A 23,591-nucleotide genomic window follows, 5' to 3' on the forward strand; every position below is an offset into this window, starting at 1 on the left:
ACATATGATCATGTTAAATATATTCCATAATAATAGTCGTTTTGATTTTTAGCACATAATTTAAGGTGAAAATTATATTTTTATATTATTATTTTTTAGATATTTCTTTTTTTGAAATATAAATACTAAAATTTATCATAACAAAACTAAAAATAATATATAAAGAAGATTATTTTTTCACAGCTCAAATTAAATATACAAAATTAAAATATTATTTTGGAACAAATGTAATATGAATTTTTATAATATGACATCTCAAAGAGATGTATAATTATGACTGATTTTCAAGGTATCAAATCATTCTTCATGTCATGATTGATTTTAAGGTGTATATACATGTACATGACTCGCTCAGTTAGGATTTCTCGGATGGATGGGTCAGCATACTTGAGATTCGCTCGGCTGTATCAGTGGCACCTCCAAATGAACTGAACGAAATGTCTCGGTCAGATGGGCTCTGTTCAGCTCTGTTAAGAAGCAGACAAATAGCCCCTAACATTGTTAGATCAATTTTTTCAATCAAATATCTTAAATTATAACTTATATGAGGAGGACTCGCTCCTTAGAGCATCTCCAACGCAGGTCACCTGTTAACTTTAAAATCTACGTGTCAGCTCATATACTTAATATGTAAAAAAAATACAACTCCAACGCAGAGACATGTTAGCAATATTTTTAGATGCCGAGAAATCAGCACGCTACATATATTGATTGAGTGCCTGTCGTCTATATCATATCCATGTCATTTTCTTTTAAAATTAAACTGGAAAAAAATTTAGCTTGCTTCAACCCAGGTGTCTGTATTATATTATATATATGTATTATAATATTGTAATTCAATTATATATATTTGTATAACCTTTAAATTTTATAATTTAATTTTATGTATTGTTAAGTGTAATGTATTGTTAAGTCCGACTCCGCTCTGAAATTGCCTCGTTTGGTACGCTGTAACTCAACGCGGTAACTTACAGTTCCACGGAACTCATCTGAATGACAGTGTTTGGTTGTATGATATTAAAAGTGGGTAACGTAACTTACACTTCCATGGAACTTCAACTTCCTGTAAAACGGTGTAACCTAGTTACACAGCTGATGCGTGGTTTTTCTGGGTTACATAGTTGTTTGCTTTTCCATTTTTTTGAAACAACAGTTGTTTGCTTTTTATTATTATTATTAAAATATCATAATTTTACATATTTAATAATGGTCGAATCCAAAAAATTAAATTATAAATAAATATTATATCAAAATTGTTTATTTAATAATATATTATTTTTTATTCAGGATTTACTCATATCACACTCTTAATAATATTTACTATATATTATTATATATGTTTATTTTATATAACAATTTATCCATCTTAAAATTTTTTTATTTATTTTTCTTCTTAAATTATGAAACATAAATTTTGTTCTATATTTTATTTATTTTTATTTAGATATTACTAAGATTATATTAATATATCATCTCATCTAAATAATTTTTTATATTTATAAATATCGTATTTCTTTTCTTTTTATATTAGGTTAAAATTCTTATTATTTTATGTTAATAATACATATCATTTTTATTTATATATTTATAATATATTATTTTGATATTATCTAAATTGTTAAAATTATATGGTTATAGATGTGGTATGTAGTACAACCAAACACTGTAATTATCAGTTACACAGCAACTACACTTTGTAACCTACTTCCAAGTAACCTTAAGTTCCTCTGTAACCAAGAATCCTGCTAAACAAACAAGGCCTAACGAGAACCGCGCAGCAAGTGTTATCCCATTTCGGAAGAAATAGGCTGCTCCCTCTGTTGCCACCCTCTGTTTTGGACTGCAAGTGTTATGCCACCCTCTGTTGGACTGCTCCCTCTGTTTTCTTTCTTCCTTTTATAAAATTTTAATTTAGCAAAAAAAAAAAGTGTTATCCCAAAGGCGGGAAAAACCAAAAAGGGAAAAATAAAGAAGAAAATACTATTCCCCCAAACAATTTTGCTCCAGTTTTATTGCGTATATCTGTGGATCTCTCGCTCTCTACTTGCAGAAACCTAGGGTTTCAAGTTAACAATGGCGGAGAACAACGACACCGCGACGAAATCGATCATCGCCGACGTCGCCGACAAACTCGCGGCCAAGAAAGCTTGTCCTAACAAAGATTTCCTCATCAAACTGCTGCGAGTACGCTGTTTCCCCCCGATTTTCAATTATTTCGTAACATTACTGCTAATTAGTTGTTTCTGCTTTTTAGAAGTTTTATTCGGCGTTTTGTGTAAATTTAATTGTAATTGCTTGTTTATTGTATATTGTGGTGTATATTGGCTCTAATTAGCATCTTGTGAACTTATAATGCTTTTGATAGACGTTGAACTTGGTGTACTTGCAGTGATAATACTTTAATTTGAAAATTCAGCTCTTATATTGTTGTTTTGGAGTTTATGTGATGGATTTAGCCTAATTTGCTGAGGTGTTTTTGTGATTTTCTGCACCTGACTATTTCAATTAGGATAATCTCATGAATGTGTAAGTCGTGTTTTGATTTTCGACTTTCAGTATGGTGATAATGAGTTTCACTATATCTTTTGTATCTCCCCCGCTTTGTTGTTATTTGTTTTTTTGATTAGATGAAGTGGCTGCGTCACATATTTTTAAAATCGTATGAGAAGTGATATAGAGGAATAAACTGTTTGTTTTATTATTTTAAACACGGTGATTTTACTTGAAAAACTTGTAGTGACACATGCTTTTTGTTAGAAGCACACAGTTTGCTTTCAGGGGTTATGATGCAGCTCTCATGTGATAGCGAAACAACCATATATAAAGGAAAAATGTGTAAACTGTAGTGGGTAATGTTATGTTATGTGGAAAGTATAATGATCATTACCTCTTATGTCAAAACTTATACCCGGTAGATTAACGATTTAATAGAGTTTTAGCTCTGTGAATTTCTATCTCTTTGATGGTTCCCAATTATATGGTTGCATTTACCGCTATCAAGAAGCATGAAACTTAGCAGTGCGAGTTACCCTTGTCTATAATACGAAACCTAGCAGTGTGAGTTGCTTTTGTTAAGAAGTATGAAATAACTAGGAGTATAAATTCCCATAAAGAGTAGTTGTGGTGGTTCATTTTAAAATTTATAGCTCAGGAAACTGCAGTTTACAATTCATTATACTTTCTCTTTCATGTTATTGATCCTACTTCATTTTTGCAGCAAGCTGCCAGTACACTCCCCGAGTTAAAGCAATCACCGCAGCTGAGTGCCGTTGTAAAGCCCCTGACTGATTCTCTTGTCAAGCATAGTTTACTCGTGCATAAAGACAAAGATGTAAAACTACTTGTTGCCATATGCTTCTGTGAAATTATTCGGATTTTGGCACCAAATCCGGATTTCAGCGATGAAATATTGAGGGTAATTATTCTAAATGTATATAAAAAAATACTTATCCTTCCCCCAGAAATGAATCCTTAACACACGCTTGCAAGAAAAGGAAGCTTATATCAAAATCTTGTGTGCAGGACATTTTTAAGCTTTTCATAAGTATGTTTGAGGAACTTGCTGATACCTCAAGCCCATATTTCTCGAGGAGGGTGAAATTATTGGAAACTGTTGCCAAGCTGGAATTCTGTGTCCTAATGATAGACACAGGTTCTGAAGATTTAATTCTTAAAATGTTCACCGTCTTTTATGATGTTGTGAGGTTAGTTTTCTTCTTTGTTCCCTCTATATTATATCTATATTTGCTTGATGTTACTGTTTTGCACTATTTTTTTTGAATAAGTGTCCTCATACTATCTGCATATATCATAAACTCATAATGCTTTTATAGAATATTTGGTGCTATAAGTAACCATATCTTTCATTGTTTAATATGATTCGTTTCTTGGTATTGCTTGAGGGGAGTTCTATACCCGTGTTGGGATCCTAGATTTTAAATCTATGATGTATTGGATGGTAGATGCTTTGCATCTTGCACAGGTGTCCAATGTATGATTTTATGGATTATATACCCAAGTAGTAGTTCATCTACAAGTTCTATAGGTTCTATTGCTGAGGTGCTACATTTCCGTCATAAATCTGAAGTGTATTCTGTATCAAATGTCCCTTTACAGGGAACAGCATCCACAGAGTGTGCTCAATGCAATGTCATCCACAATGGCTCTAATTTTAAAAGAGAAAGTTTCCGAGCCACTTTTAGTAGTGACCCTGCAGAATCTTCTGAATGAAGCAAAGGTACAAATATTGACAAGTGCTGATTTTTCTTTGTATCACCAGACATGGACAGTATATTTTGTTGCTAGTTGCATTGTATGACTCACGTCAGAATGTTAATACTAGTATGCTAGTTCTGTTAATGTGTAGCGTAGGCAGCAATTTATTTGTCTGCTCAGCACATATGTGTTAAAAAAATAATCAACATTTACTCTAAGATTATTCACAAAATTACTATATTTTTCGCTTGTGTTCAATATTATCTCTCATCTATATACTAAGATTCTTTATCACTAATAATATTGAGAGTTATTTCTGAAATATCTGAATGTACCAAGCGCACTAGTAAAACATGTAGAAAAGATGTCCCAAACTAATAGGCAAAAATTGAATATTTATTTATTATAGACATTATTTACTGGGTTTTAGGTCATTTTCTAAGTCATCAAGGTTACATTATGTGTACAGAGCTATGTGCGGGAATAGGTGCTTCTACCTCCCATGTTGCATCCTAAGCCTTATAGCTGATGTTCAGGCAGTTTACTAGGCAAATGCACATTATATTAAAAACTGTTGTTTTAGTTCTTACTGGTAAAAGTGCAAAGATAAAATAGTAATTAACTAAAATATAGGATCACACAATATATTAGGAGGAAAACTGAATGTCTGGAAGCAGAAAGTGACAAATGACATCTTGATTGGGTTCTTGGAGCATTTTCTGGCATATTTGTCAAGGACTCAAGGGGTAAAGGCAAGAAAAGGCTCTAGTGAACCACTTGCCTGCCTCACCTAGATGTCCATAAGGTAAATTAGGCGTTGCCTGCCCCTTCTTAACTAAGGCAGTTCATCACCTTTCCACCTAGGTGACTCATTAAGTACTAGTTTTACGGATCTTAGCACCCATTTGGCGCAGGCATGTAAATTTAACTACAAGAGTCCAGTCTCCAGTTTCTGCTGGATCGCTTTTAGTACACCAACTTACAAACAATCACGTGGGGAAAACATTGCAGGTAACTAGAAATGATAATTATATATTTTGCACAATTTTAAAAACAATAAAAATTTAAATAAACTAATTACAAATTTTGAAGTTTTCCATGTAAACCATGCAGCCTTTTATTTTAAGACGTACATTAATTTGATACCCAAGTTACTATAAACTGAATATCTGATCAGCAAATCTTTTAGGAGAGGAGACTAATAAGAAATTATAATCAAAATTCTGATGTCCTAATTGTTGCTGATACATCACTGCCTATGTTATGGTCCAAGTGTTAGGATAGTAGTCTAGTTTCTGATTGGTCCTCGTCATATTTTTGGGGTTACTTACATATACATCCAGGCAGTGAGGTTCCAGAATTTCTTGACTGCCTCATATCGCCACTGGCCTAGGCTGCTCATCTAAAGCACTGATTTTCTCGATGTCTCCACAACTGTGCTTCATTTTTCAATTCTTCTTTCTATCTCAGAACTTCGCAACTAACATATATTTCGCCATATTCTTCATTCTTCAGTGCTGTGTGTCAGGAACGGCCTGTCTTAGTTGCAGCACTTGCTAATAGTAGTTGTCAGGATTAGTACTTAGCACAATAATACACTTCAGTAAGGGTAGTTGTGTCATTTCAGTACTAGAAGTTAGTTATAGTTGAGGTTTGCCTGTAAATACTTGATAAGCTTTGTATTTCCAATTATGCACGTTGAATATGAATATGAATATGGAACTTGTTCCACAATTCTCTCTCTCTTCTCCCTAGGGTTTCTCTCTCTCTAGAAATCTATCTTGTTCCTTCAAGTTTCTCTTCTCATCTAACTCTGAACTCTGCTTCTCATCTCTATTTCTGCCTATTTCTTCTCTAATTCCCTATTATCAAGCTGTTACCTTACTTATAAGAATTGACAGAGAATTTCAAACGGCTAGCATTCCTAATGGGTCAAGTATGCAATCTTGCAATTTTGGTAAGGAAAACGTGCTTATCTTTGATCTTGATCCTGGTGGTCAGGTGCAAAATAAGAACTCAAAAGGTGATTATAATGAGTTCAAAGATGTGATCTGGAGTGAGGTGAAGCTTAGGCATGTTAGGGGGTGAGCTTAGGCATGTTAGGCATGTGAAGGATCTTGGTTTGAAATTCTTGGCAATAGATCAACTATTGAAGGAACCTTCTCAGTTGCAGAGGAAGGTGTTTATTTTTGAGGTTTCCTAGACAAGGCCAAAATATTCTGAAAGTGAGTAATGGATTCGATCAAATTGTAAGTGAAACCAATCAACAACACGTTGATTCTGTGGGAACTAGGATGATTGCACCTATGTTACTCGGACTCCGCTAGAAGTGTCCGACATGGATACGTGTCCATGTGTTGGACTCAGTAATATTTTGAAAAATTTACATGTTTTTGGCCTAAAATAAGTGTCCGAGTCCAAGTGTCGAGTGTCCGACATGGGTACTTCGAGGCAAAATGAAGAGTCCAAGTAACATAGGATTGCACTACCCTACAAGTATGAGTACGTGGTACTGGAAGAATGTAAACTTGAAATGAAGAAGTCCATGAGTCCTGAAAACCAACAAGCCTCGAAGGCAAGTGTTACAATATACATATTTCATCCAGGAGGAGATTTAAGTTGTCTCCAAGATGTTCTACTTTGTGTTTCGACTGGTACTCCAAAGCTTCAACAATTGTCACTGTATTTGTCGAGGGAGATGACCTATGCACTTAAGGAAAAAGAAAGTACAGTGGCTGAATCATCATCCAGCATACATGAAAACACAAAGTGGAGAAGTGCAAGATTAACCATGAGGACATGGTTTATATTCAAGGAGGGAGATATGTCAGGAACGGCCTGTCTTAGTTGCAGTACTTGCTAATAGTAGTTTTCAGGATTAGTACTTAGCACAATAATACACTTTAGTAAGGGTAGTTGTGTCATTTCAGTACTAGAAGTTAGTTATAGTTGAGGTTTGCCTATAAATACTTGATAAGCTTTGTATTTCCAATTATGCATGTTGAATATGAATATGAATATGGAACTTGTTCCACAATTCTCTCTCTCTCTTCTCTCTAGGGTTTCTCTCTCTCTAGAAATCTATCTTGTTCTTCAAGTTTCTCTTCTCATCTAACTCTGATCTCTCTGATCTCTCTGAACTCTGCTTCTCATCTCTATTTCTGCCTATTTCTTCTCTAATTCCCTATTATCAAGCTGTTACCTTACTTATAAACTCAGAAAACACCAAATATAGCAACAAATCTAGGTCAGAACTCATCAGTTCCTGACACGTGGATCTTGTTTTTATTCGTACGAAATACTACTTGTATTCTGTCCATTTTCCGAATAGATCAGTGTGAAAATAGGTCAACATATTTTTTTGTATTTTATATGTATGAAGACACACACATGCGCAGTACTTTGTCATGCAAAATTAAAGTTTAGGCATGTATGTCTAAGGTTTCTTTCATCTTCATGGTCATGTTATAATTTCCTGTTATCTTCACTATTCAGGCTGCATCTCCTGCTTTTAAGCTTGCTGTTGCTGTCATCCAAAGTTGTAGCGAAGAGCTTGAGCCATCTGTTTGTGGTTTTTTAACATCTTGTATATTGGACAGAAATGCCGTGGGGAACGAACTTAGAGAATTTTACCATGAAATCATCTTTGAAATTTTCCGCTGTGCTCCTCATATGCTGCTTGCTGTCATCCCGAACTTAAATCATGAGTTACTGGTTTGTAATTCTTTCTGCCCAACTTGTTATGTAAAACTATTTGTAACTCATTATTAAACTTCACACCAGTTCATGGTCATCAAAATATGTACTCCCTGTCCCTCCATCCCACTTAATGTCCTCATCGCCTTTGCACATATTTCAAGGGACATTGAGAAATTTGGACCTTAGTTACTTGGACAGTATTTTAAGATATTAGATATCCTGTTCATATCACTGACAATTTAAAGTATCTGCAGACTGACCAAGTAGATGTCCGAATAAAGGCCATTAATTTGATTGGAAGACTTTTTGCTCTGCCTGGATGCCATGTTGCACAGGAATATCGCCATGTCTTTGTAGAGTTCCTCAATAGGTTTTCCGACAAATCTTCTGAAGTTAGAATTAGTGTTCTTGCATGCGCTAAAGCTTTCTACATGACTCATCCTTCAGTAAAAGAATCAGAGGAAATACTGAGTAAGCACGCTCTTTTAGATTCTGTCTTGGTGCAGATTTAAATTTTTTCTTACTTTTATTATCTTATAAACCAAGCAGTGGCTGTTGAAGAGCGACTATTAGATTTTGATGACAAGGTGAGATCTCAAGCAGTTACTGTGGTTGCTGATCTGGCCAAGTCTAACATTCAATTATTTCCACCTAACCTGATTTCTGAGGCTGCTAAAAGATTTCGCGATAAAAAGGTATATGTACCTTTATTTTCATACAATTGATTATGTCTTCTGGGACTTAAAGATAGCTTTGTTTACAAAAGGTCACTGTTCGGCGGAGAGCTTTGCAAAAGTTGCTGCCAATCTATCATAATTATTGTGCAAAATGTTCTGAAGGGTTAATGTCACTTAGCGATCACTTTGAAGCGATCCCTTGTGGAATGTTAATGCTTTATTTTGACAAAGACTGCAAGGATTTCGGGTACTTTTATCACACTCACTATGCCTCCTTGTATGATTTAAGTTTTTTCCCGAATTTGTGATCATGCTTTATTTCTGATTCAAAATTTATTTTGTGCGACCTTCAGGCCCCTGAATATGGAGCACATGCTTGCAGAAGACTTATTTCCTGCTTCACTTTCTGTCGAAGAGAGGACTAGGCACTGGATATTCTTTGTATCACTTCCTAAAATTTTCTCAGCATCTCATGAAAAGGCATTAAATACTATTCTATCTCAGAAACAGAGGTAGTGCTACTACACTTGTTCAAGCCTTGGGTTGGATAAATGGGTCTTTTAACATGTGTTCCTGTTTTTCAGGTTGCAGACTGAGTTGAAACTATATTTAGTGCTTCGTAAAAATGAAGAGGTAAATTGATAAATCTCCAGTACCATTTTAAGTCTTTTCAGTACGTGTATATGATTTTAAAGTAATTAATCTGTGTTCACCTGATTTCATAATTTTCCTTCTTGCTAAGTTGTGCCATGAAAATTATCACTCCTTGAATGTTTGGAACACAGATGCCATCTCCCAAAGCAGTGTAGATATGATTTTTCAATTTTTGTAGAACTGATATCACACATAGCATGCATTCAGTAAGTTATGTATGAGCAGAATATTATTTAATCACATTCACACCTGTCTGCAATTTTGATTATTTAAAAAATGAAGAAATATTGGGGAGGGTCACACATTCTTGTCTGCAACTTGAAGAATAAAGAATTCGCTTATCCTAAGAAACGGTTGCTTATACTGATGTGACTTCATTTATTTTGCTGGAACTGAATGATTATCTAAGCTGTCCAGCTTAGCTCTACCCTGTACTTCCATTTCTCCTTTATGAGGAGTCAGATTCTTTCTCTGTTAGCTATGTGAATGCTCATTTCTGTATGGTGATGACAGCTAATGCACAAATATGCGGTATCACCTGTAACTGTCACTTCTCAGCTTTCTGGAGTAGAATAAATTGCCTAAAATTATATATTGTGGTTGTTTTTGAAGGAGATTGGTTCCGAAGAAATGAAAAGGCGAAAGCAAAAACAGTTTATGAAAATGTCAAAATTCTTTCTTGATCCTTCCAAAGTAGGAGAGTGTTTTAATATACTGGACGAAGTGAAGGATTGTCTGCTTTTTAACAAGCTGGAAGAGCTGTTAGACGAGGTTACCATTGAAAGTGGCCAGGCTCTCATTGTAAGTTTTTTCCTACATTGTTTCTGAATTCAATCCAGCAGGAATCTCTTTAAATGGACTATCTGAAATTTCCTTAAAGCGTGTTGTAAGAAGTTGTATCATAACTATGGTTCTCTGCAGTCACCTCTGGAAGTAATAATTATCAGCAGCTGATTATGGTCAATTTATTCCATTATGTACAATTTTTGTGATATAGGCTAAATGTTTGTTTGAGGATATGTGGAGTTCTAGTAATGAAGAAGACAAGTATCCAACAGAAGATTTAAATTTTGCAATTTTTAGAGTTAGTATTTAGTAGTATTCCAAAGATTGTCTCTAAGACGAATAGATTTGTTTTGTGGTCTTTATAACATTGATATTAGAACTGGAAGCCCAAACAGTTGCCCTGATGCAGAGCACTCCAGTCCAAGTTACACCTGGTTTGATATTTTCTGTTCTATAATATAGAGGGTCGCGCTCAAGAGAGAACCAATGCTTAAAATAGAACCATAGAACCACTAAGGTTCTGCTGCAGAACCCTATAATTTTCATAGATTTTCAGGATCTAAATCTAAATACATGTTTTTTTGCATTGTTGTGTGTGTTCAAAAGTAATTTCAAAATATAATACATATATAAGACATTTTTTTCGTGTGCAGTTCTGCTGCAGAACCCTAACTAATACTAGAAATAAGGTAATGGTTCTAAGGGTTCTCTCCCTAATGGTTCTATCTGGAACATGACCCATAGTATAGATCCTTGACATAATTATTGGGAGATCTTTTGTAGCTCTGTATTTAACATTTGCAATTCAGATCAGTACTATTTAACATTTGCAATTCAGATCAGTACCATCAACTTATCGGTAATGTTTTTAGCAACAAATTTTCTTTTTAGATGGCTCCTGGTCTGTAATTTTCTACTTTTTCCATTCCTCTTATTTATTCTGTCCGTGATATTAGAACTTATGCTTTATGTCACTCCCATATATAGGAGAGCCTGGTGCGAGATTTTGGGGATCAGCATTCAGATTCTGGCTTTCTAAAGCTGCTCTTGAAGAAATGTTTTTTAAACATTTTTGGTTCAGAGCATGTCAGCTGCATTTTAAATCAGCTTTCTAGCGATATTTTTGGAGACAAGACACTAAATGATTCATCTATGAAACTTCTTTTGGTAAGAGGAACATGATTTGGATATATATGTATTTTATGAATTGCACCTTCCTGTTTCTCTCTTGTGTGTGTACATATATACAACTAGATATTTGAATCTTCTTGATTTTTGTAAAACTGTGCTCCTAAAGAGGTGTAAAAAAAGTGTTTGTGCATCAACTTTTTTTTTGTACGGTTAAACCTGTTTTCCTTATTAGCACTTATCATCTTCTACCATGAAATATTTGCATTTTGTACCTAATAGTGAATGGTTTGCTCAATTTCTAATTATAAAATAAGACATTACATATATAGGTTTACACATAAAATGTGACTGTAGTAGCTAACTTTACACATAATATGTGACCAAAAAAGGCATAGACTGTTATGAGGAATTTATAGAAATTACCAATTGCTGCTCGACTTTATGAGTGGACAGTCTTGTTCAATGTTGCAAGATAGTGTGGTTCCACAGTCCAAGCTACCTTTTTTCCTTGCAAACCACAAAAGGAAACTATCATAAAAAACCATATAAATTAATAAAGAGTCTCCGTAGAGAGGTTAAATTTAGTTGGTAAGTGGATTTTGCTCTCACTGTTTTACTACCTGTGTGACTCTTGCATGGATTGGATTGAGACAGAAAAATGCCTGAACTGCAGCTCATATAAAAAAAAACAAGTAACATGTACAATACCTGAAACTTAAACTTTGTTCTCTAATTCATGTTTCTTTTTTCTTGTGGTCACTGGACAATAGGAGTTTTACACTATTGTCATTGACAAACATGCAGACCACATATTGTGGTCCTTGTATTTTTGGGGGCAGGCTACAACCCACAGGTCGTGCTAGGACTAAAAATTAGAACAGATCAGCATTAATTTATTGTACCAAGCCATTTGTACAGTGCAAGATTAATGTATGTATCATGCTACATCGGTGACAATGGCTATGGCCTGAAGGTTTATTCAAATACTGAATTAGGCCTCCACTCTTTGAAACTCGTTGTGATAAGAGCTTGATAAACTCACTATTTATGCAGCTTACGTAATAGGTAAGATAAAAAGATGTGAATAAGTGACAGAGAACTAGGGATACTTTCAGTGCTCATATTGATGCCTAACTCTTAGCTTCCCTACTAGGGATTATAAAGTATGAATAATTCTTGTGGATCACGTAGCTTTATGGGAAGTTGATAGTTTGGGGTTGGTAGGGCGTGTCTGTCTATTTCTATTTTTTCTTTTTGTTTGTCTTGTGAGGGTCAGCAGATACTGTAGCCATATTCTGCATGCCACTGTCAGACTGAGTAATTCTTTTTTGACTGATGTCATTCATAACTAGTTATCTTTCGCAGATCATCATCAGCAATCTGCCGTCACTGATAAGGGGACTGGAGGAACAGTTCTGTAGTTTTTTACTACAAGGGGATATCCCATTTAATGACGAGTTGATTCTGATGATAGCTAAAGCAGGCCCTTATATTTCTCACAAACTCAGGTGATTAATGTGTCATTTGTGATGGCAGTTCAATATCACTATGCAAGTGCAAGCCTGACCTGAAGTGTGATGAATCTATAGTCTTTACTAGAGTTAAGAGTTGCTGATTATTTTTTGGCTTTCAAAATTGTTAAAATAAGAAACAAAGCTTGAAATTAAATGGATAAATGTCTGATTTTGAGGTTGATTTTTCAACTAATCAGAATACTAAAAGCTTAGAAAGGCAAAAATTATTTTCCGTATATTACATCAGTCCTTGATTTTGTTTCGAACTGTTTTTATAATTATGCACTGAGATATATTAACAATCACAACATAGCTGTCTTTCCTGTATCAATTTGAAATTAGAAGAGTATAACCCCCTTCTATGTATTTAATTGGACATAGTTGAGCGATGTCCAAAGACTGAAGAGGTTGGCCCAATGAAAATTAGTAATCATAGGCATCACGCTATCAGTGTATCACGCTATCAGTGTATCAGAGACACATCAGCCTAAGTGGTGATATCTATGAGCCTCACTCAAAATAAGTAACACTAAAACGTATATAGCGGTGAGCATCTGCACATTTATCTAAATACCAAAACAAGTAGTTCCTCTTGGCACGAAGTTGTTTTACCAGTCATAAATGCTTGCAAAAGAAAAACTAGCCTACCCCTTATCCATGTGTGCTTATAATGCAGATGGGCTCATCCTTGAATTCAGTATGTGGTAAAGAGTCCGAGGTGACATGTCTGTTTTAAGGTTAAGATTCCCTTTAGAATCTAGAGGCTTAAGACTTGTGTATTATATCCCTTAATATCTTATACTTGAAGAATGGGGTGAATTGCACACTGCACTATGTGTTTTTGAGGGCTGTGAGTTGCATATTTGACGGTCTTTGTCCAAAGGATGTCCAAAATTGCTCATGCTACATACTAAAAGACATTGTTCTCCAGGTGCAATACTTCATGCTAGTAATTATTAGTCACATAGGTAGTTCTAGAAGTGAATTTCATGTAAGCAGAATATACTCCATGTCAGGTGCAAGTCAGTTTCTTGTTTTCTAACAGTAAAACTGGGTTGGTGTGACTTGGGGTATTTTCTTTGACCTCTTTCATGAAGTCTGTTTGAGACTTTTTTTTTTTTTTTGACGAACTGTTTGAGACATTTATTTGCATGGAAGACGGTGTTATGCTTTGAAGACTTCAAAAAAGTTTCGGCTACCATTTCCGCTTGCTGTTGCAATTTGACTTTTTAATGGAGTCATAAACTTTGTATGTGTAGTGATCTGTACCCGTCCTTGGAGAGGATATGCCTTACGGGAACGCGCAATCAGTCTAAACTTGCTGTTTCAGCAATTGCTGCAATAGCTGGTTCTTCTGAGCATAGTATTTTCACAAAGTTATGCAAGGTAGCTCTCATTTTCTGAATTGCTTACCTAAATATTTATATTCAGTATGACTTATTATATATACTAGCTTATAACCTGTGCCATGCACGGGTGATTTAGTTGTTATTTTATCGTATATATTTTAATATTTAATTAACTTTATTGTGAAGATAAAATTTTGTTTGAATAATATGTGGTTTTTAATTAAAATAGATTTTTAAATAACTAATATACTTGTTTGAGTTAATATAATTTTATTAGCTGTGTTAGATAAGTATTTTATTTAACATGTTGAGTAAGTTCTTAATGGTTAAGCCCATCAATAGACTAAGGGGTCATTTGGCAAATCTGAACTAGTTATATCTGATTGAATAATATATCTGAATCAATAAAATATTTGAATGCTGAATAATAAATATCATTTGACATATAAATTTCAATAATATCTGAATGGTTTTATTTCCGAATTTTTTCATTAATTAATTAGTTCAACTAAGAAAATTATTAAAAAATCTTTATTAAATAAACAAATAAATAATGAAAGAATATTTTAAGCTTCATGCAAATAAATAATAACTAATTCATAAATTGTAAAAACACTTTTTTGCACACTATAAAGCTGCAAAATTAGCATCCATTTATATTTTTCTAAAGCTATTAATCTATTTATTATCTACGTGAATAAGTAAATAAGTCTAAACCATGCTAATTCTAGGTAGATGTACACAGCTGAATTGATAAGACAGAACTTCAAGCAGGAATGAGTCAGCATAATTTGTTTGGCTCAGCTCTGTGAGAAAAGGTTGGCAAATGAGATTAATCGGTCAGTTAAGCTCATCAAGCATCATTAAGCAGTAAACAAATGGGGCCTAATTAAAAATTGGGCCGAAGAGATATGTTTTAATGAGAATGTTTAAATATGTTTTAATTATGATTAAAATACCCATTAAAACATGTTATAAATTAAGGAGGCCCGTAGGCCCAAATACTGACCGACCAACTAATGGACCAAACTTTTAATGTTTCGTCTTTAATATCATAGTGTAGATTAAGTTGAGTTCATGTAGAGGCTTAGTTCCCAATTTGCAGAATTGATCCAACCACCATTAAGGCCAGACCTACATAGTGGCGTGCCTCTTTTTACCAATGGAAGAGAAAAAAAAGGCTTTTCTCTAGTATACAAGTCAAGGGACTGAACTTTCTTGTCCCGTCAATAAGCACGCACCCCCTTCCAACACAAAGTACAGTTTGACAGCCTCTCCTCAATTTCTAAAGTTATGTGTGTTTGGATTCGTCTAAACAGTTTTGTTGGGTCCGTCATGGATTACCATATTTACAACTTTTGCTTGGCATGCTGTTTACTACTGTGTATCCCAATTCTTAAAACCTGAATATTGGCCTGATCAAACTATGTTCTGTGGTTGCCTGACTGGAAGAACAAGACCAAGAGGTGACTAATGATTAAATTAATATTTTTGCTTGTGTTTCTGTTTGTCCTTTGAAGTTTGAACCTTCTGTTCTGAGTTTTGGCTCAGTTATGTTTGAATATGATAGTTTTCTTTCTTTCTTTCTTTCTTTTTTTTTTTTTTTGGGGGGGGGGGGGGGGGGGGGGGGGTCTAACTCTTCTCTCTTTAGGTGCCATGACATCCGAGTTTGGCTACCTTCTGTTGTAGTAAGTGTGCATGGTTCATGGGTCAGCCTATGGAACCGCGACCCAATTCCCTCGTTTTGGAACATAATTCCTCTTTGACCCAGATCACCACGCTCCAGTGTGCTGAGCTGACTTCAGCGATCCACCTTTAACTTGGGTCATATAAGAAAGGAAGATAACATGATACTATCTTGATAAAAAATTATATTTAAAAACGTACTTCAGTAAAAAAAATAAGAAAAGGGAGGTCCCCTTGTGAATACATATTGAAGGTCCTCACCATTTTATAAGTAACCTTAAATTTTTATTTTCTGATTAACTTACTTCTATACTTTCGGGTAAAGTAAATATTTTAATTATAAAAACCATACTTAGACTATATATTGTTTATTAAAAATCACTAAAGAGGGATCCTCAAATCGACCCGCAGGTCATCGTACCAGATTCATAAGATCTAGCGTTTTGTGTACCCGATTCCGTACCACGTACCTGAATGACCTGTGAACCATGCTACACTTCTTCATGCTTTTGGTTTACCAGACTAATTATTATTTCCATCTTTATATAAATTACTGTTTTGCTACATTTTACTAAATCTTCTTTTAAAAGTTAAAACTGATGTACTATTTTGCTTTGTTTTGCTGGCAACTTACATTCTAGAAACTAGTGGATGCTATGGAAGGTGGTCAGAATATTCCAACAGTGCTGCAATCCTTGGGTTGCCTAGCCCAATATTCTGCTCCAACATTTGAATCCCATGTTCAAGATATCGGTCAATATATTGTTGAGAAATTTTTACAGGTAATAACTTAAGTTTAAGTTCATTTTTTATATTTTCTTCTTTTCTTGTGTTATAGAAAAATTCCAAAGTCCCTAAAAGTTATTACCTGCTTATTGTTTGTGGTTAGGTGGAGATATCAGATGATATAAGTTCATTTGAGAAGACTTCTAACTATACCAGCTCAAACCGATTAAAGGTAGGTATACTTGTAAGAAAATTATGGAAATGTTAATGAGTCTTTAACCATTTAATCAACTCAGTATACAGTGCCTTAAGTTTAGTCTTTGTTCTTGCACACCTATGCATATACTAAGTGTAGTCATAAGGGTATCTGATTATTTATTTTCCGCCTTTTCTACAATAAAGAAAAGCAGAAATAGCCATGAGCTGCATACATTTGGTGTAGTAAGTCCAGTGTTCCTTTCTTTTGCAGATTTATGGTCTTAAAGCACTTGTGAAAAGTTGTTTGCCACACCGACGTACTCATTCTAGTCGTCACATTACTAAACTATTGCAAGAAATATTGCAAATGCTTCAGAAGGGTGACTGTTCAGATCTTACAATCTCATGGCATGTTTCTACAGCTTTTACTGATGCTAATTATACTCTCTTGTTATGATTCCTTTTTCACATCTTATACTTGCTACTGTAGTGTGAACATAATGTGAATGTCATGTCTAAAATTAGAATCTAAGACATGTAAAGATGCTCAAAATGAATAATTTGGAGAACTGAATATGTTATTGCCTTGATCTGAATTGGACCTGACAAAGGTGACATTTGGTCAACTTTGTCATTGTAAACTTTTACAGGCTTTACCATGGTGCAATCTTTTCGGTTGAAAGCGATCATAGTTCAATTGAATTGTATTCTATGCTGTAACTTACATATTCATTATCGCTAGCCTATTACTTTTTAAAGATTTCAATCCTAAAATATAAGATGTTCGGGAACAATCACAATCATTTGACGTAAAACATGGTGAAAAAGGGTTCTGACAGGAGGGTGAATCAGTGTAGAAAAGAGGGGAAGCCTATCCTAGCAATGTATCTTTTGCACACAGTATATAATTTATTAGTTTTTTCTGAACTAGACTTGATCTGTTCTTTATGGTTTGCAGTACATGTAACTCTAATACAGGAAATTAGGACATACATCCAACAAAGTATGTTAGGTCTTAGGTTAAAATTAATGTCTGGTACTACATCAGCCACTTAAAAATTATCGTATTTCAAATGTAGTTTAGCCTGTAGGGCATCAGTATAGCCAACTATAATATTCCTTCTATGCTATTTTCACATGATAAACCTTCACGCTCTCCGCTTACCAAAACTAGAACCCAACCCCTCCAATCATTAAGCTTTCCTTGAGCATGTTTAATGAGTTCTTACAGGAATCACCAAGTATATTATTGTTTTTTTTGTGTGTCTGAACTGATCTCCTGCATCTTGCAATGTTTCTTGAAGATGCAGTGCAATCACTACTTGGCCACTTCCCAAGAAAAACTGCACAAAATCTTATATGATCAGTAATTCATTTACAAAAGAACTAGATAGGTCACATAATAACTTTGATTTTGGAAATGGACATTTTTATGTTAAATTTTGGTCTGATGGTCCTTATTTATGCACCATTTTGAATTATTAACTCGTGTTAACTTTGCCCTCCATTTATGTGATATATTCAGCCGCCTTAAAGTAACCTGCTGTGAATAAACCTTTATTTACTAAATTAACCGATTAGTTTTCCCTCACAAGCTATGAATTTTATTCAAATTCCCTCTAAATTATATCCGTGTTGTGTGCATTATTCAATGCAGTGAAAATTCCAAATTCATGGTCAGTTTAGCTGCTGCAAAATCTGTTCTCAGGCTATCAAGAAGATGGGATTTGTATATATCGCCGTCTGTTTTCCGCCTCACAGTTTCCATGGCCAAGGTGCCCAGTCTCACTAGATATGTTATGATGAAGCTTTATCTATTACGTTCATACATTCTTAATATATGTTAATATATTATTATATAGTTGTAAAGAAAACAAGTTGAGCAGTTGCAAAACGCAAAGACGATGTGCATTTTTGGTTGAAGAGGATTAATTTCTTTGTTATTATAGTACCTGTGTTGGTTGCCTTGGTTTTAGTCCACCAAAGCATGATAACTTTTTTTTTAATAACTATCACACATGCACATATATGCCATTTAGAGATTGTGCAAAGTATGTGCTATTATGCTGATCTCATGCCCCTATGCAGGACCCATCTTCTTTGATACGGAGAAATTTTGTTGACAAAACTTTCAAGCTTCTGCAGGAGCACTGTATTCCTTGTAGATATGCTTGTGCTTTCGCATTGGCAGCTTCATGTTCTGATGAAGACATGCAAAAAGACGTAAGTTTAAATCGTCATATATTGCATATCTTTGGTTGAGCACAAGCCTTCTCCTTTTATGCATTTACTATGTTCACTCACAATGCTTGTGTTAGTCACTGAGGTATATGGCAGAATATATAAGAGAATACAGCAAAGGAGCTCATCTGCACCAAAATTTGCCACGTCAGGGAGGACTTACAGATTACCCTGTGTACATTGTAGTTTTCTTGATCCATGTACTTGCTCATGATGATCTTTTTCCCCTTGAGGAGTGTAGAGATGGAGAAGTGTTTGCTCAGTTTTGCAGGTTCCCCAATTTTGATTTATGAAATTGCTGTTTTGTTATTGCATTTGTCAGATACTAAGAGTATTAATAATTCTTTGTTTACACTATACAAATCCTTCAGAATAAATATATGAACACATCCCTTTTGCAGCCCCCTTTTATTTACCTTGAAGGCTTTAGTAAATGCCAAATTTGTTGATGGTGACCAAGATTTTGTGAACAATGTTGTGTCAAATTTAAAAAGTATATTCAATGCTATTAAAAGGGCCGAGGATGCTGTAAATTCTCAGGCTACTCCAGTAAGTTCTTACAAACTTGGGTTTTGTTCTTTTACTGATTTTCATCAGTATTAGTAATAACTAATAATACAAAGATTTATTGTTTTGCAGAAGCTGTATATGTTGGCAGACTTTGGACTTTCTTTTGCCAACTCCTTGGAAAACATTAGTACTCCCAATTCTCAATCACCTAGCCATGTATTGCTTCCATCATCACTATACAAAATCTGTACCAGTAAGAAAAGGAAGGCAAGTCTGTAACTTGGATTGACTGTTAGTTATACAAGACTTATTTTATACAAAAAAATATCATTCTGCTATGTCTTTTGCAGGCTCTTTCCTGTGCCAGCGACAGGAATACCTCTACAGAAGTGCCTAATGAGCTAAGAGAATTCTCATGTGTATGTTGTTAATGATCATCTCATACAGTTGAATCTGTTTACTGGTTCATGATTTTTGCAGTCTTGCCAACTGCTAATGAAGTTGTTTTTCATCCAAAAGCCTGTCAGGACTGTTGGTAAAGATAGCGGGAGTCAAGAGAATTCTTTAGAGTCAAATGCCATAAAGGGCAGTTTAGTAAACATGGATATATGCAACAAAGTTGATATGCCAACATTTATGGTTAACTGTCAAGATAAGATTCTAAATGAACTTGGAAAGAGACAGAATGAAACCCAGGCAGAGAAAGTAGATACTGTTGGAAAACGGCACCCAGCTCCCTCTTCTTACATTATTGAATCAACAGGGCTGCACAATGAGTTCTCCCTTGATGATGAACTTGACAAAGGTGAAACTGGAAGCTCTGAGCCTCTCACTGGAAATGAGCAGCTTTCATCTTCTTGTGCATCTGTAGCTATGAAACCCTTAAGAGCTCATAGGGAAGATCTTTTAAGTTCTGATTCACTACAAAATATTGATAGCATGACAAAGAATAGCAGTTTACATGTGGAACCATCCAAGATCTTGCAAACCAAGCAGACAGATCTTTGGAACTCAAAGGTATTGTAGTTTACCTGGAAAGTTATGTTATTTCTGTAACATCATAGTGGTGCTTCTCTCGCTCTTAATTAGCACACACTTAATATATTGTCTTATTTGAGCTCAAGTATATTGTAGTTTTCTTTATTTAATTCATAATTTTTGATTAACAAGTATGTTATTGGTACAGGATTCATGCAGTCTGCAGTTATTACACTGGTATGTGCATAAAGTATAAATTTCTACACTGAACAATTTGGTCCAACTATATTACTTATATCTAAATGTCTTACCTTTTTCTTGTATCCTCATAAATCATAAATATACCCAAAAGGACTATTTACAAAAGGGTTGTGTACTTGTGTTTCTTCATATCTATCAGGATTACAAGTAAAAATTGATCTAAATCCCCTCAAAGGCCATTGTTTTTACAGTTTTATCTGATGCATGTTTAGATGGAGAACAGCTGTCCTGTATTGATAAAAAGTTTACTATTTATTTGCTCCTCATTCTTCTGTAAGGAAATTCGGCTGGGTGGGCTCATCTTAAATTTTTATTATCTGCTGCCTCAGTCTTTTTCTTAAACTGCGTGATATCGTGAATTCGACATGTAAATGTTTGATCTACTTCAAAGTATCAGTTTAGCAGAGACCTGCAATAGTTCTTTTCTAAAACAATCGCTCTTTTCTTAAGGATTTCTTAGGACTTGGGAGTTTTTGATCATGAAGATCTTAGATGGAAACCAATTGGGATAACAAATATCTGCAGATGATGCCTACAAAAAGATGTTATTATGATTGAAATAAATCTGCTGATAGCATTTACTAAAATTGAATCCCTTAGTTGAACATAAATTTCCAGTCACTGCTTTTTGACATCTATATAGTTTCGTATTTGCTACTGTATATTTAGAATACTTAGAATTTTTCAAAAAGTGCTCTGCATCTTGACAATGATTTCAGAGTCTTAGGATGCTATTTTAACCATTTCATTGTCTCTTAAACAAGCTGTTGGCTTAATTTTAGCACCTGCATCTTAATGCAGTGATCGTCAGGAGCAATCTTTTCTTAGCGGTCCACAGGAAATGGTTGATGCATATGGCAGTGATGCTTCTCAATCATTGCCAAACATGTCGAAGAAAGAGCATGCATATCTAAGTAAAAAGCTTCCTGTGGCAGGTATCATACATACTTGCACTCCTATATATAGGATCATTAATAACATTAAGAAACATTTCAGATTCTATGATTGACCTAAGTCATTTGAGTTCTGCAGACCAGGGAACCGGTGGTTAGTGTAATTATTACTATCATTGATGCACTCGGTTTATCTTAATATGAGTACACTTGTTTTAACTTTTAAGTTTACAAAATACCAAAAAAGTTTTAATTTGCATTTCAAGTGACAATTGTGATTGATCTCATATATTGGAGGGTGCATGTGTTATATTTTTTTCAGTTGTTTGGGTATATAAAGTTATTTGTCAAATCAACCATCTCCTCTTGGTTCTCATATTCCATAAGAGTATGTTGGATATGAAACTAGTTAAGAGGTGTGCTGGGTTGGATAAAAAATGCTAATGTTTTGCAGAAAAAACTTGGAAACAACAATTACATATGCTGTAGTGGATAATCAATGCCTTTCAGTTAACCTTTTCAATTTGAAGTTAAAACTACTGAACAAGTGTAGTTGTTTTCTTTCTTTATATAAAATGATGCGACTAAAACTGTCTCTAGACAAACAAGCATATTGCAGTGAAACATTAGCACCACTTTGCTCTTAGTTGGTTGATTTTTGATGAGCAACTCCATAAGTATTCTACCTATATTCCAGTTCTTCTATCCATTTGTCATCCCTCAGTTATTTCTTTGTACATTGTGTCCCATTCTCACTCAGTCACCCTCGTTCTAAAACTTCCCATCCAGCTAAATGCAAAATTAGGAACTTCCCAACCCATAATTTTACTCTTTATTTGCACACGGGAGTAAATTCTTGATTAATTATCACTGATATCTAAATACTCAGACACACATGCCTCCACTGAGTCTTGAATTCTTGACCTCTTAGTACCAAGAGGACTAGAGGAGTATCCACTATGCATGTTAACCTATTTAAGTTTGACCAATAATGTTCCATCAACAACTGTATATGATGATGCTTTTTCATAATGATATTCCTGTTTTTTTTTTCTAACGAGTGCTAGATAATGCGAATTCATTATTAGCCGCTGACTTGCGATGAAATCACTTGTATGTTGCCTAATAAGAATGAAAGAGGTAGATGGTTTTGTTCAATTTTTTCATGGCATAGGAAAGCTTATCGATTACTATATGGCCTCCCTTTTTAATTTGATGCAGTGAAGGGGAATAAAGGACAGCAGGTTTCTGTTAAAACATTGGCCTCAGAAGTCATCAATCAGGATGTGGTAATTGCATTACTTGCTATTTATTTTTTACTTCCTAAATTCTTTTCTGCCTGAAGATCAGGCTAGATGGTTGACTTGAAACTTTTGATTGCTCAATCTTGAGTTGAGAATCACTTGCACATGCAAATGATATGTCAAGTCACCTTCTAGACGTTAGAGAAGGAACGCAAACCCCAGAAGTCATATTAAAGAGATCTTTCAATGTCCTAATGAAACATGACTGTACTTAAATGGTTTGGGATGTTATTTGTAGCTATCATGAGATCTTTCAATATCCTGATAAAGCATGACTTCTAAAGTGGGCTGGGATGTTATTTCTAGCCATCATGAGATCTTTCAATATCCTAATGAAACATGACTACTGAATTGGTTTGGGTCTTTGGGATGCTATTTCGAGTTGTCACTTTCTCCTCCCACTTTCACATGTTACTTTATTTTCCGTCTATTGGATGTGGATATATTTCTGAAGTATGAAATGATGTGTTGCCTGTTTATTTCAGATTGCCCATAGGACTCGGAGACGGAAAATTTGACTTGTATCTATAGCACTCTACTAACAGCAAGCAACAAGCTTTCAGTTCTGACATAAGAGGTCTGACATGTAGTTATCTTGGAGATCATCCTTTTCTCAGTAGTTAGTGTAAGGGTTGATGAAAATATTTTTGTTCATCAGTTTGCAGTTTTACTTATTTATGCAGTGAACATATATTTACCACAGTTGAAATATGAATGTCTGCACGGTATCAATTATTACTTGTACAGTTTTAATGGCAATGAACTGGCT

The 23,591-nt window shown here is 34.6% G+C and overlaps 1 protein-coding gene across 2 annotated transcripts; it reads left to right on the forward strand.

The window, feature by feature from the left end:
- The first annotated feature begins 1,747 nt into the window (after positions 1 to 1,747).
- LOC108205423 (sister chromatid cohesion protein PDS5 homolog B) lies at positions 1,748 to 23,557 on the forward strand. 2 transcript variants are annotated; one of them, XM_017375378.2, is made up of 28 exons: positions 1,748 to 2,184; positions 3,218 to 3,415; positions 3,523 to 3,704; positions 4,117 to 4,237; positions 7,711 to 7,929; positions 8,169 to 8,385; positions 8,464 to 8,609; positions 8,681 to 8,838; positions 8,945 to 9,103; positions 9,176 to 9,224; positions 9,858 to 10,046; positions 11,019 to 11,198; positions 12,528 to 12,670; positions 13,936 to 14,062; positions 16,353 to 16,493; positions 16,601 to 16,669; positions 16,907 to 17,043; positions 18,293 to 18,410; positions 18,724 to 18,858; positions 18,954 to 19,147; positions 19,278 to 19,425; positions 19,516 to 19,653; positions 19,737 to 19,805; positions 19,906 to 20,403; positions 20,573 to 20,601; positions 21,427 to 21,560; positions 22,740 to 22,807; positions 23,308 to 23,557. In XM_017375378.2, the coding sequence occupies exons 1-28, from the start codon at positions 2,074 to 2,076 to the stop codon at positions 23,338 to 23,340; spliced, it is 4,110 nt and encodes a 1,369-aa protein (XP_017230867.1). In that variant the 5' UTR covers positions 1,748 to 2,073; the 3' UTR covers positions 23,341 to 23,557. The 2 variants fall into 2 exon arrangements, with proteins under 2 accessions (XP_017230867.1, XP_063941753.1); XM_064085683.1 differs by lacking the exons at positions 1,748 to 2,184; positions 3,218 to 3,415; positions 3,523 to 3,704; positions 4,117 to 4,237 and adding an exon at positions 7,545 to 7,562.
- The last annotated feature ends 34 nt before the right edge of the window (positions 23,558 to 23,591 follow it).

This window comes from Daucus carota, chromosome 1 (genome assembly GCF_001625215.2).
Source record: "Daucus carota subsp. sativus chromosome 1, DH1 v3.0, whole genome shotgun sequence".
NCBI lineage: Eukaryota > Viridiplantae > Streptophyta > Magnoliopsida > Apiales > Apiaceae > Daucus > Daucus carota.

What these genes read in the sequence shown, in the direction of transcription:
- LOC108205423 (XM_017375378.2), top strand. Translation starts at nt 2,074, where the DNA reads ATGGCGGAGAACAACGACACCGCGACGAAATCGATCATCGCCGACGTC. An exon ending in TCCTCATCAAACTGCTGCGA is followed by an intron (nt 2,185 to 3,217) that starts GTACGCTGTTTC and finishes TCATTTTTGCAG; the next exon opens with CAAGCTGCCAGTACACTCCC. An exon ending in AAGTCATCAATCAGGATGTG is followed by an intron (nt 22,808 to 23,307) that starts GTAATTGCATTA and finishes TGTTTATTTCAG; the next exon opens with ATTGCCCATAGGACTCGGAG.